The 15,035-nt window shown below is 35.3% G+C and overlaps 1 protein-coding gene across 4 annotated transcripts in view; it reads right to left on the minus strand.

Annotated features, from left to right (window-relative positions):
* Nucleotides 1-494: 494 nt before the first annotated feature.
* FAM184A (family with sequence similarity 184 member A) overlaps nt 495-15,035 on the minus strand; it is a 137,722-nt gene continuing 123,181 nt past the window's right edge. For 3 of the 4 annotated variants that reach the window (XM_049899929.1, XM_049899919.1, XM_049899939.1), the window contains 4 exons: nt 12,151-12,268; nt 5,111-5,215; nt 2,405-2,607; nt 495-757 (listed from right to left, as the gene is read on the minus strand). In XM_049899929.1, the coding sequence (XP_049755886.1) occupies nt 676-757; nt 2,405-2,607; nt 5,111-5,215; nt 12,151-12,268 (508 nt within the window). In that variant the 3' untranslated portion in view covers nt 495-675. Of the gene's footprint in view, nt 758-2,404; nt 2,608-5,110; nt 5,216-6,202; nt 6,302-12,150; nt 12,269-15,035 lie in introns of those variants that run through there. The other variant, XM_049899950.1, reaches the window with a different exon arrangement.

Raw genomic sequence — 15,035 nt, forward strand, 5'->3', positions numbered from 1 at the left:
CTCTTTAGCCAGTCATTGTTGACCATAAAGCATAATATTAATAATAGAAACCAACTGAACTAGAAGTTCTAGATCCTCAAGCCTCAGAAACAATACTTGAGAAACCTATAAGTCAGAAGTATTTTATATACTTCAAAGTCTACTATTTACACAAGTGCTTTCATTCTGGCCTTGCAAATTTAGAGAACCCAGTTTAAAGTTATACATGGTAACAGAAGAAACCAACAGATAATTTCCCTATCCTGATTTTTTTGTGCGTGATTATCGAAGTCAAATAATTTGATATTATATGATTATTATGCAGTAAAGCTTTTTGGCAAGTGTTACCTGAAATTAAAAGGTATTTAAAACTTAAAAAAAAAAAAAAAAAGAAAACTTACTAGGGAAAAATGAAAAGCACCATTGTTTGCTCTAACAAAATTTATTATGCAGTAATTACAAAGGTTAAAGACTTTTCCATCTCAAATAAAAATAACTGCTATAATTACACACATAATATAGTACCTAATGGAGTACTTCCAATAAATATCACAAGAAATACAGTGCATTTTCAAATTAGAGACAAATACTTTCTCATTCACAGTGTTTGACACAGGAAAGCCTGTTGATGTAATGATTTGTATAAGGTCATGCTCTTAGCATCGGTCCACACAGAGCTGTGGCAAGACAATTCCTTCAGAATGTGAAGTACCGGGCAAACCACTCCTGGCGTTGGGGATCTGGAGAAGGTACCGGGGAAGCTTCACTCTGAGGAGGACTGAATTCATAAAGAGAGAGACATGTAACCCAGCATTAAGGTGTTTTGCAAAGTGAAGGTAAAAGCACCTAAAACATCAGTGTAGACTACCACAACTGGTCCTCAGTTTAGAAGCTGTGTTTTAAAATACTTGCTATCTCCTCTAGAGTTGTTTCTCCACTCCATGAGACCATGAGAGTGCATCAGCAGCTCAGATGAAGTCAGTTAAGGAGGAGCCACATAACCATAATTACAAAAATAAAAATAAAAAAACAATTGAGAAAAATAATGTCAACTTCTCTGAGTAGAAGAACTGAGGAGGAATTGTGGAGAATAAGAGAGAATAAGATAATGTTCCTCTATAGTAGTACCTTTTCCCTTTCAATTAATTAAACTTTCAGAATCTGATACAAGCATTTGATCTTACAGATACACCCTTAAATATAGTTGAACTAAGTAACTAAACCAAGATATAATATTTTTTTTAGGTATAGTATTTTTACTGTATGCATACTTAGGTTAAACTTTCATAATTCCATAACAAATACTCTAGGGGAAAAAGGGTGCATTAAAAATCCAGTTTCCCTCTCCATCTTCAAAGTTATATAATTTATACTTATCTTAGTTATAACTAAAGATTCTTTGGGTTATTTGAGAAAACAAAAGGATCCCTACCGTCTTTGGGGGAAATTACAAGGCACGCAACATGTGTAATGGAAACTCCAGTAGTCATGTTTCTTGAGCTCATGCACATGCATCTTACTGATACCTGAACATACTCATGCACAAGGAAAAATAAGCAACACAAAATATTTAGCAGCAGACACGTTTAAAGGTGCATTTGAGTATTTTTCAATCTTTTTTTTTTTTTAACTTTTTCAAATAATAATTTCAAATAATTATGTTGAACACTTTGCCAAAAAACAGACTGTCTACATGTTAAGACTTGCTAGTGACACTGCTGGGGTTTAGTAAGTTAAAAAAAAAAAAATTAAATTAAAGCAGCAAAAAGCCAGTAAACAGTATGATGAGCATAAAATGGCAGTACTTTCTGACTTTAATGGTTATCCAATTGCATTTCTTTAGAAATTCACTTGTTAATATACTTAACTCTGAGGTAACAAAACTGGTCTGTTGATTAAGAAATATTATCATATTTCTAAATTTACTTTTTTGCTTAAGTATTTCATTAAGTTCCCAGAGTTTACATATACTTTATTTTGGCATTAAGTATATATATTTATAAATAAGACTAGTAAGCAAGAAAGGGAAAAAATGAACATATATAACATAGGAAACATAAATAAAACCCCCTTAATAAATAAAAAATATATTTTAAAATTCTACAAGGATTCTTAATAAAAAATTATTGATAATACTAAATATGAAGCAACTTCTCACAAATATTAAAATTCTAAGCATATAAATTACATTAGCACCTCCTGAAGCATTTAGAAAACTGGTGACTAGTAATTAGAAAAAATCTTTTCAATACAGTCAAAAAAGGAGTTCTCTAGAGAGATCATAAATATATACTGAAAATATTTCACAGTAATATTTCTTTTCCTATGCTGTTCTTAGAGTAGTGGGTTTCTGCAAATGTAAGAAGGTAAATTTCTCAAGTTAAAAAAGGAAAAGAAAAAAAATCATTGGTGAGGCGGGGCTCACCTCAAAAATGTCTTGGGCTCTTTGGCTGGCACTGGCTGTGGAAGTGGTTTGCTGCTGTTGAACTCAATATCGTGGACTGGAGAATTAGGAATGGGATCCAGGCGATTAGGATGTCCATTGCCCACTCCACCAGATTCCAGAGCACTTAGATTGGGAACACTCACAAACCTGTTTGTTGGTGATTTATCATTCTTCTTCTTTTGCTGCATTAAAAATAATAAGTGTAAGGATAGTAGTCCTTGCGTAAGGACACATGAGAAAATAGGCAGAGTAGAAGATATAAATTTGCCATGGGAAAACTTTGGAAGCTTTTGTAAGTTGGAATGTTGAAATTAACCAGTGTTACCCAACGTGTGGTCTGGGGATCCTTGGAGATGTTCTTTATCTACATGGAATCCTCATAGCCAGACATGCTGCCAGGAGAGGAAGAATGAGGAAGAAACGTTGAGGGAGTGGTTCATGGGGAGGGGAAGAGGAGGTGTGAAGAATGCCAAGGAGTAAAAGATATTGGGAGGTCTTGCAGGTGCCACGAGGTTAAATTGATTTAGGCTAAAATTAGAAGAAGGGAACAGTTAAAAATAATTTTAAAAGAGAGGTCCATGAGCTTTAGCCATCTGTCAAAGGGAGGAAGTCCTTGCCTAGGGGGGGAAAAAAAAGGGAATAAGAAAATGCTTGGCAATCTAGTTTGACACAAATCTCACATTTCTACTTAAGATATGAAGCTGATTTGGAGACCTAAGTTGGTTTTAAATTCACTGTACCATCTTTCTGAAAAGCGAAAATTAAATATGCAAAATTCAGTCTAATTTCTCAATCAACTGGTAATATTAATTTGGTCACAAATTTTTTAAAAAACTTAAAGGTTACAAAACAAAAATGATCAATGTTTTGTGACTGGCCATGAGATAGTTGCCTTTCAAATTAAAAGAGATGAGAAGAAGAATATATTTACAGATTACCCAAATCTACCAGCTTCCAAATCATTAAACTAAGCCTCAAAGTTAAGTATTTTATGGGTGCCTCTAGAACCAATGAGCACCATCTTGCTCTGCTGAATAAAAGTTAACAAGTTTTAAAATATTTTGAATATTCTCATCTTCTGCTAATTAAATGTATGGTAGTAAAATTTCTGAAATAATTTTTATCAAATGCTTCCAGAGTTTGAAAAAAAAAATGCATTTAAGTGACAGTTCTTTACTTATAAAGTAGTATCTGATTATCTAGACATCTTTCTCTATGTCATATTCTATGAATGATGGAGTCTCTGACAAGGAGCCTATTGTAGTATAATTGAAAAAAGGAAGAACTGTCTTCTCCATAGCCATTTGTGAAAACTGAAGTCACTATTAGGAGTCAAAAGTAGATTGAAAGTTCTTGCAAATTGCATTTTCTTTTTCTAGTTATCAGAGGGCATAATTAAACCTATTTAAGATTTCTATTTTAAGTAGTCAAAGTATTGACGGTAAAATTCTAGTAATGATATCATAGCTAAATATTGCATTTCAATAGAATAAATAATAAATGAAAGGAAAATATTTCTAGTAAATCTTGTTTGAACATGTCTCATAATTTTGCTTTATAACTGAAAGCTTATTTCACCCTAATGATACTTATGAATTTATAAACAGAAATAACTATATTCATTCATTCATCAATTACTTATTGACAGCCTTCTATGTGCCACGTAGTATGTTCAGTTATGGAAATACAGCTATATGGTCCCCTACTTTAAAAAAACCCACTGCTGTCGAGTCATTCTATTTTACAAAACATTTAAGTTTAAAGTCTGGAACACTTTAACTTGTGAAGGAAGGATAGAGTCAGAGTTCTTAAGAAAGTTCTATAAGTGTTAAAGAAAAGTTTAAATACATTTCCAGCTGAGTACCTAAGAGAAATTAGGTATGATGTGCAACTTAATAAAATTTGGATCAGATATTATTTATGCTGCTATTAATTTCTGCCAAAAGATATATAATCCCAGTGTGGCTAATATATACAGTTATTATTATTCTTTATTATGTACTTTATTTCCTAAGATAATTCATGGTGGCTTATAGAAAATATGATGAAATTTTCTAACTGAGCAAATATCTGAATACCCAGTATATGCAAAGCACTAGTTTGGGAGCCATGGGGAGCTGGGGTACAAAGACATGTAAGACTTAGCCATGTCCATTTCATTTGTCTGCAAGGCAGAGAGTAATAAAGTTAAGTATCAGAATGGGACATATTCGATTTTAATTGTCAAGAAAGGTCAGAAGACTGAGAAGTAAAATCCTTCTCTGGAGATTGGTAGGGAACAAAATAACACATTCAACCCAAGGTTCACTGAGATCAGAGGGCTTCAATTAGAGATAGCAATTGGGTATCCAGGGCTTGAGTGACTTTTTGGACCCCATAAAGAATTCTGACTCCAAAGGAAGCAATTAGCTTAAGGTGATTTAGAAGTTTAGTTTTCTTTAGACATAGGAAAGACAAAATGGTAAAACTAAGGTTTCATAATATTAATATTATTTTAAGGAGTATAAATTATCAATAAATATATAAAATGATTAGTCTGATTCTGCAAATACATAAAAATTCATACAATTTATTGTTAAATTAAAAAAAAAAGGAAGCTTTGTCTTCTGCTACTTTAAATATTTTCTTACATTTTAAATCAAGTTTAAACCAATTCTCTATTTTCACAGTGTTTCCAGCACATACCTTTGTCAGTGGATTAATAACACCAACAGTAGGACTTGAGTTAAACACTTTGTTGAAGTTAGTTTCTCGATTGACTAATTCCAGCTGATAAAATTTATTATCCTCCTAAGCAAAAGAATTTCAAACATCTTTTAAACATTTTTGATTGGCTATTTAAAAAACTTAATTTATAAATGTCGTTTCGTAAAAAAATTTAATATAAAACATATATGAACATGCCTATACCTTCTTAAAAAATTTCCAGACCTGGTTGCTGATGTGTTAAATAGATTGCTGGTGGGTAAGTTTTCAACACCTTTCAAACCCTATACCCCAGGGTCTTTTCTCTACCCTCCAGCCCCTCTTCCTCCTAGACCGGATCTGTTTTATTTGGTCCCATCTCTTCCACAGGGCTGGTTGTACAGTTTGAGCAGGCCCAACTTGCACTCATGGAACTGTGTGCATGGCTGAGGAAAAAGACGCTATTCTTATCCTGGGGTGCTGGAGATGGATTTGAGTATATGTGATCTCTCTGAGACATCAATGTTTTATACCATTGGGAACTATAGAGCAGAGAAAAAGAATGGGCCACATAGAGATAAAACATTCACCTTTTGCCTTCACAAACAAAATAATTAAACTAACCTGACTGAAGGAAGGCCATAAGCAATATGTGTGAGAATGCAGTGCTGTGTTCAATAAAACTAGATTCTTCATCCCTCACCTAGTTACCACTTACTGCCACCCAGTAAGTCATTAACCTCAGAGTCCACAGAATCAGGGGGTCAGCAGGATACAGTAGAAAAAGAATAAATGGGCTCTGGTGTGGGACGACGCCTGGCGAGATTCCTGGTGCTGTTATTGTTACTTTAGAAAATCACACCTCTCTTTTAAGTCTAACACTTACCGAAACTAACTCAACAGCACCTAACAACTTATCACATTGTGAGGATAAAATACAATTATATCTGTAACACCTACTTAGTAAGAACTTGAAAATCAATAGCTATTTCTATGAATTATAGCTAAAACACATTTATCATGTTTGCTAATTTCATGTGTAAAATATACAGCAGTTTTCCATGAATCTACTGCTATCAGCAAGAGGCCCTGGTGGCACAATGGTTAATCACTTGGCTGCTTACTGAAAGGTTGGTGATTCAAGCCCACGCAGTTGCTCCTCGGGAGAAAGACCTGGCTGGGGATCTGCACCTGCAAAGATTGTTGTTCTCATGTTGTTAGGTGCCACCGAGTCAGTTCCGATTCACAGCAACCCCGTGTACAACAGAAAGAAACACTGCCCAGTCCTGCGCCATCCTCATAATTGTTGTTATGCTTTAGCTCACTGTTGCAGCCACTATGTCAATCCATCTCGTTGAAGGTCTTCCTCTTTTTCACTGACTGTCTACTTTACCAAGCCTGATGTCCTTCTCTAGGGACTGGTCACTACTGATAACATGTCCAAAGTCTGTGAGACAAAATCTCACCATCCTTGCTTCTAAGGACCATTCTGGCTGTACTTCCTCGAAGACAGATTTGTTTGTTCCTCTGGCAGTCCATTGTATATTCAATAGTCTTCACCAACACCATAATTCAAAGGCATCGGTTCTTCTTCAGTCTTCCTTATTCATTGTCCAGCTTTTGCATGCATATGAGGTGACTGAAAACACTACGGCTTGGGTCAGGCACACCTTAGTCCTTAAAGTGACGTCTTTGCTTTTTAACACTTCAAAGAAGTCTTTTGCAGCAGATTTGCCGAATGCAATGCATAGTTTGATTTCTTGACTGCTGCTTCCATGGGCATTGACAGTGGATCCAAGTAAAATGAAATCCTTGACCACTTCAATCTCTTCTCCACTGATCATGATGCTGCTTATTGGTCCAACTGTGAAGAATTTTGTTTTATGTTAGGGTATAATCCATACTGAAGGCTTTGATCTTCATCAGTAAGTACTTTGAGTCCCCTTCACTTTGAGAAAGCAAGGTTGTGTCATCTGCATATGGCACGTTGTTAATGAGTCTTCCTTTAATCCTGATGCCACGTTCTTCTTCATATAGTCCAGCTTCTCAGCTTATTTGCACAGCATACGCATTGAATACACATGGTGAAAGGATACAACCTTGACTGACATTTCTCCTGATTTTAAACCACTCAGTATCCCCTCATTCTGTTGGAACAACTGCATCTTGGTCTATGTATAGGTTCCTCATGAGCACAATTAAGTGTTCTGGAATTCCCATTCTTCGCAGTGTTATCTGTAATTTGTTATGATCCACACAGTTGAATGCCTTTGCATAGTCAATAAAACACAGGTAAACATCTTTCTGGTATTCTCTGCTTTCAGCCAGGATCTACCTGACATTAGCAATGATATCTCTGGCTCCATGTCCTCTTCTGCATCTGGCTTGAATTTCTGGCAGTTTCCTGTCGATGAACTGCTGCAACCACTTTTGAATGGTCTTCAGCAAAATTTATGTGTGTGTGTGATATTAATGATATTGTTCCATAATTTCTGCATTCTGTTGGATCACCTCTCTTTAAAATGGGCACAAATATGGATCTCTTCCAGCATGTTGGCCAGGTAGCTGTCTTCTAAATTTCTTGGCATAGACGAGTGAGCACTTCCAGTGCTGCATCTGTTTGTTGAAACATCTCGGTGTTGTCAATTCCTGGAGCCTTGTTTTCTACCAGTGCCTTCAGTGCAGCTTGCACTTCTTCCTTCCTTACCATTGGTTCTTGATCATATGCTACCTCCTGAAATGGTTGAACATTGGCAAATTCTTTTTCTTATAGTGACTCCGTAAGTACTTTCCATCTTCTTTTGATGCTTCCTGTGTCGTTTAGTATTTTCCCTGTAGAATCCCTTAATATTGCAACTTGAGGCTTGAATTTTTTCTTCAGTTCTTTCAGCTTGAAAAATGCTGAATGTGTTCCCCCCCTTTTTTTTTTGCACATTATAATACTTTGTCTCTTTGAGCCGCCTTTGAAATCTTCTGTTCAGCTCTTTTACTTCGTCATTTCTTCCTTTCACTTTAGCAAGCTTCAGAGTCTCTTCTGATATTCATTTTGGCCTTTTCTTTCTTTCCTGTCTTTTCAATGACCTCTTGGTTTCTTTATGCATGATGTCCTTGAAGTCATTCCACAACTCATCTGGTCTTTGGTCATTAAGTGTTCAATGTGTCAAATCTATTCTAGAGATGGTCTCTAAATTCAGGTGGGATATATTCAAGGTCGTACTTTGGCTCCTGTGGACTCGTTCTAATTTTTTTCAGCATCAACTTGAACTTGTACATGAGTAATTGATGGTCTGTTCCAGAGTCGGCCCCCTGGCCTTGTTCTTCTGGTGCCTGACGGTTTCTTTTGTTGCTCACTTTCTATTTGTTTAAGTTGTAGGGATAATTCTTTGATTTTGGTCCTTCTTTTTGTATGCGTGCATTTATTGATATAAATTGACCTCTGAGCACTGCTTTCGCTGTGTCCCAAAGGTTCTGATAGGAAGTGTTTTCATTCTTGTTGGATTCTATGAATTTCTTTATTCCACCCTTGATGTCTTCTATAACCCAGTCATTTTTTAGCAGGGTATTGTTGTTTCCAGGTGTTTGATTTATTTTCCCTGCTTTTTCTGTTATTGATTTCTACTTTTATGGCCTTATAATCAGAGAAGATGCTTTGTAATATTTTGATGTTTTGGATCCTGCTAAGGCTTGCTTTGTGACCTAATATGTGGTCTATTCTAGAGAATGTTCCATGTGTGTTGGAAAAGAAAGTATACTTGGCTCCCGTTGGGTGGAGTGTTCTATATATGTCTGTGAGGTCAAGTTGGTTGATCATGGCATTTAGATTTCCCATGTCTTTACTGAGCTTCTTTCTGGATGTTCTGTCCTTCACCAAAAGTGGTGTGTTGAAGTCTCCTACTATAATTGTGGCACTGTCAATCTCACTTTTCAATGCTGTTCGAGTTTGTTTTATGTATCTTGCAGCCCTGTCACTGGGTGCATAAATATTTAATATGGTTATATCCTCCTAGTATATTGTCCCTTTAATCATTATATAGTGTCCTTCCTTGTCCTTTGTGGTAGATTTAACTTTAAAGTCTATTTTGTTAGAAATTAATATTGCCACTCCTGCTCTTGTTTGATTGTTGTTTGCGTGATATATTTTTTCCCATCCTTTGAGTTTTAGTTTGTGTGTCTGACTCTAAGGTGTGTCTCTTGTAGGCAGCATATAGATGGATCGAGTTTTTTTATCCATTCTGCCACTCTGTCTCTTTATTGGTACATTTAGTCCATTTACATTAATTATGGATAGATATGAGTTTAGTGCTGTCATTTTGATGTCTTTTTTTGTGTGTTGTTGACAGTTTCTTTTTCCCACTTAATTTTTTGTGCTGAGTAGTTTATATATTGTGTTTTCCTCTTATTTGTTGTATTTGATTTTGTTTCTGCTGAATGTCTATTTTTTTCTTGTGTTTTATTTTGATGAGTAAGATTATTAGTCTCCTTTGTGGTTATCTTAACATTTACCCATATTTTTCTAGGTTTAAACCTAAGTTTTATTTCTTTATATTGCCTTTAATGTTATCTTCTTTTTCATAAAGACATCGCTTTTTCCCTGTTTTGAGCGGTTTTTTTTATCTTGATTTATTTTTGTGATTTCCCTATCTGGGTTGACATCTGATTGCTCTGTCCAGTGTTCTAGTCTTGGGTTGATATCTGGTATTATTGATTTTCTAGAGAGAGAACTCCCTTTAGTGTTTCTTGTAGTTTTGGTTTGTTTTTAATGAATTCCTTGAAATTCTGTTTATCTGGAAATGTCCTAATTTCACCTTCATATGCGAGAGGCAGTTTTGCTGGATATATGATTTTTGTCTGGCAATTTTTTTTTCCTTCAAAGCTTTATAGAAGTCATCCCACTGCCTTCTTGCCTGCATGGTTTCTGCTGAGTAATCCGAGTTTATTCTTATTGACTCTCCTTTGTAGGTGACTTTTTATTTATCCCTAGCTGCTCTTAAAATTCTCTATCTTTAGTTTTGGCAAGTTTGATTATAATATGTCTTGGTGACTTTCTTTTAAGATCTACCTTATGGGGAGTTCAATGAGCATCTTGGATAGATATATTCTCATCTTTCACGATATTAGGGAAGTTTTCTGCCAACAAATCTTCAACAATTTTCTCCATATTTTCTGTTATACCTCCTTGTTCTGGTACTCCAATCACTTGTAGGTTCTTTCTCTTGATAAGAGTCCCACATGATTCTTAGGGTTTCATTTTTAAAAATTATTTTATCTGATTTTTCTTCAAATATATTGGTGCCAAGTGCTTTATCTTCAAGTTCACCAGTTCTGCCTTCCACTTGCTCAATTCTGCTCCTCTTTCTGTTGTCTGATTCTGTAATTTTATTGTTAATCTTCTGAATTTCTGATTGCTGTCTCTCTGTGGATTCTTGCAGCTTATTAAATTTTTCATTATATTCTTGAATAACCTTTTTAATTTTTCAACTGCTTTATCTGTGTGTTCCTTGGCTTGTTCTGCGTATTGCCTGATCTCCTTCCTGATGTCTTGAAGAGTTCTGAATATTAATCTTTTGTATTCTGTATCTGGTAATTCCAGGAAGGCACCTTCATCCAGAAGATCCCTTGATTCTTTGTTTTGAGACCTTGTTGAAACGATCATGGTCTGCTTCTTTATGTGATTTGATACTGACCGTTGTCTCTGTGCCTTCTGTAAGTTTCCATATTTGTTTATGTTTGCTTACTATAGCCTAGCTTCTTGCTTTGTTTTGTTTTGATATGTCCAAATAGGTTGCTTGAGTTAGCTAGCTTATTTCTGCCTTTGAAGCTCTAATGCCCTGTCACCAGATGGCTAGAGCTGTTACCAGGTATATGAGGCTAGGAGTCCATTCGCTTTTCACGTATGGCTTCAGCTCAGGTGTCCAGGTAGTTCGTCATCCCCTGGGATTGTTTTAACTGCTAATATTGAGGTTTTCCCATAAAGATTAAAGCCTAGAAAACCCTATGAGCAGATCTACTCCATCACATGGGGATGCTATAAATCGAAAATCGATTCAACAGCACCTAACAACAACAACAGCTGCTATCAGCTAGAGCAATCTGTGAGGTCTGTACTCGCAATGCCTAGAAAACTGCGTAGTTAGTCGTTGAGGCAGCACATTATCTCTCCAACACCTGCTTCTGGGTTCTACCTATGGACCCCTATCTACTACCTGTTTCTCTTGACACAAATTTCTAGCCCCAGACAACAGGCTGGCTTTCCTAAAGGCTAAAAGAGATATATTAAGAAGAAAATAAAATATTGTTCTTAGGCTCTCTTTGCATACTAATTTCCAAAATTTTTAGTTGAAGAGATAACACATAGATTGATTAGCACTGCATTTCTAGTTTTACTGTGAAAGATTCCTATTTGTTAGTGGTAGTAAGAGGCAATGTTTTAATTACTGGTCAAAATGTATAATTTTAGAAGGCTGAAATATTTTATGAATTTCAAAAACTTCCCAGAGTCCTTAACATCTCAATGTGAATTGAGAATCCCTAAGAGAGAGCCTACTGGTTGTCTTAGGCTAGATCGTGGAACTCCTTTTCCATGGAATATCTCTTAGTGTAAGTATTCTATGGAATATGTGTCACGAAATTAACCTGATTAACCCAGAAGTTACATTGCACGGATGTGTTGACTCTCCCTTCCTGTCCAATTCTAATTCTACATTAAAATATGTACACATACGCACACATGTACTATAATAGTGTATTAGCCATATATTGGCAGTAACATGTTATTGAACATTTGATGTATTAAAATGACATTTTTTTAAAAGAAAAATACAGAAAAAGCAGCACATACACTCCCCTTACCCTAATATTAAATTTAAAAAATTTAGATTACTTTACAGGCAATCTTATTCTCATTCATAAACATTTTAATAAATTTCAATCATAATGCACATTTTGTAATTTGTGTTTCATTTAACATTACTTAAAAATATTTTCCCAATCAACAGTCTTTTGGTTACTAACACGGTTACACCCAAAACAAGGTATCTTACAATTAGCTTCTTTATGACCTGGTCTCTCTCTGTAAGCATGGCTTTTAGTTCTGTAATCATCTGTATATCTTCCGCTTTTGATTCTCTTTGTAGATATTTTTCTTCCATTTCTTCTAGTCTAAAAACAAGAAAACCTTTAATTCTTTGATATGGCTCAGACATGTTCTTTTGCAATGTCTATGTTTTCAAATTAATCCAGTTGAAAACACACATTTAAAACAAATTTTTTTTTCTTGAAACCTTTATGCATAATGAATGATGTGATTGTGTTATTAAAAGGCTTTTCAGGAGTTGATGAAAGCTATTTGTTTAAAAGAACTCACTCATTTTAAGTCATTTAAGAGTATTTGGATATGAGGTGAGGGCTCTGCACAAACTGAATGGGATATGGTTTGATCCTAGAAATGCAGGCTCACTATTAGGCGCACTTACCACAAATACAATATTGTGTGATGACACAAGGTTTGGTAACATATATAAAAGGGAAAGGACAAGATACAGAGGAAAGGGGAACAAGGAACACATATATACAACATCATTCTTTTGTGGTTTATGAGAAATGTAGCTTAGAGATTCTATATTATCAGCCAATACATATAAACCGTAAAAAAGGTTCTTTAGGTAAGGGAAGAATTATATTCCCATGTAGGTCTGTTCTGTCCAGAACGAGATAGTAATTGTACTGAATGCCACCAAAGACTCTAGAATAGAGGTCACTTTTATGAGGAAAGGCAATGCTGTAGAATCTAAAGATATAAGACAGACCAAAGATGATGCAAATGGAAAGTGCTGGCTGTGTTTGGGGAAAAAAAGGGCACTTTCAACATAGTTTTAGAGAATTAAATAATTAGAATAATTTTTAAATCTTACGGTTGTCAGAATATAAAGGATAGAACTTAAGTTCAATAAAATTACGACCAATAAATATTCACAGATGGATTCATTTACTCAACAAATATTAAATAGCTCCAATGGGATTATCTTTTAGGAATCAGTGATTCTTGTCCCTGCCACCACATCCCAAGATCAAGATCACCACATCAAGATCCCTGTGTATTTTAGTACATACCAAAAGCCTGTTGCTATTGAGTTGATTTCAACTCATAGTAAACCTACAGGACAGGGTAGAACTGCTCCATAGTGTTTCCAAGGCTGTAAATCTTTACAGAAGGAGACTGCCACATCTTTCTCCCACAGAGAGGATAGTGGGGTCCAACTGCCAGCCTGTCAGTTAGCAGCCGAGCACTTAACCACTGTGCCACCAGGGCTCCATTTTTAGTACCTTAAAAAAAAAAAAACCCAGTACCGTCGAGCGACCCTATAGGAGAGAGTAGAACTGCCCCATAGAGTTTCCAAGGAGTGCCTGGTGGATTCGAACTCCCGACCCTTTAGTTAGCAGCCGAGCACTTAACCACTGTGCCATCAGGGCTCCATTTTTAGTACCTTAAAACACACTAAATCAACTCAGTCTAAGGGATTTAGAGATAATTAATTTGGCTTCCTACCCAGCCCTGTGGCTAGAGTTCTAACCTGGGGGTGGGAGGGTTTGCAGCAATAAAGTGTGGGGTTAGGAAATGATTATCTCAGATCATCTGGAACTTTGTCAGTTAAGGGTGAAGTCAGTTGTGCAGTGTGTAAGTCACTGTCTTTAATTGTCCTTTAATGACAATGGGAATTCAGTGAAAAAATGTTGTGATTCACTAAGTTTACAATAATGTGACCTTGTTTTTTATCAAGTTATGGCAGGGTTCATTCTTTATGTATTCTGTTGGCGAAGGCTTTAGGAAGGTTGAAAATAACTGATTTTTAGACAAGGAAAAGGATATTTGGGTTTTATACTCAGAGTAGCCACAAGATGTCACTGCAGCACTTTCTTCATTATTAAAGCAAAGTACAAGATTCTGAATTGCAAAAAACTAATTTTAAAGTTTTATTTAAAGCTATTTATAGTGATGAATTGTTATCAGTTTAACCCTCTTCATAAAATATCTTTACCAAAATAAACAAAAAATACTCAAAAAAAAAAAAAAAAAAGCCTGGATAATAAAGGGAAAAAAGAATTGATTAAACTGAGAAAACGATCCATACAAACAAATGGGAAAGCATTAAAGGAGAGAACAAATAAGCAGTAGGAAATACATTAAACTTGCAAATATATTTCCAAAATCATTAGACCTTCAAAATTCTGAAAAGAAGAAAGCACGGTACCATTCTAAGATCTATTTAAAGCCAACATTAGTCAGTATTTTCCCACGCAGGCATTGCTTCCTCAAGACCAGGTGTGAATGACTGGTGATAGAAGAGACAATTTTAAGTTCCTTCTCCTTTAACCTTTATGATCACAAGAAGGAGAAAGTCTCAGTTCACTTCTAAAAATGGTCTCAGTAAAATGGGCTTTTTACTCTATTTCACAAAACACAGGCAAGCCTTAGCCATCAATGCTAGCTAGAATCTAATACCCTTGTTTTATTTTCACAGAATTTATATTTGTGTAATTATTTTTTAGCTTCTGTTTAGATAAAGCTTTTCATTAGTGATAATGGTTTTATTTAGTGATATAAAATGTTCCTGTTAAAATTTTAAGTTAAATGAATTCATTTAAAAATATAAGAAAATATTATAGGTTGCCAGAAATGACAGAATTCCCAATGGTCACATGAAATCAAACCAAACCCATTGCTGTCAAGTTGATTCTGACTCATAGAGTAGAACTACCCCACTAGGTTTTCAAGCCTGTAATCTTTTATTGGAACAGACTGTCACATCTTTCTTCCACAGAGCAGGTGGAGGGTCTGAACCTCTGACCTTTTGGTTACAGCTAAGTGCTTAACTATTATGCTACCAGAGCTCCTGTGTTTTCATATAAACCAAAAAAAAAAAAAAAA

Source organism: Elephas maximus, chromosome 1 (genome assembly GCF_024166365.1).
Source record: "Elephas maximus indicus isolate mEleMax1 chromosome 1, mEleMax1 primary haplotype, whole genome shotgun sequence".
In the NCBI taxonomy this organism is placed as follows: domain Eukaryota; kingdom Metazoa; phylum Chordata; class Mammalia; order Proboscidea; family Elephantidae; genus Elephas; species Elephas maximus.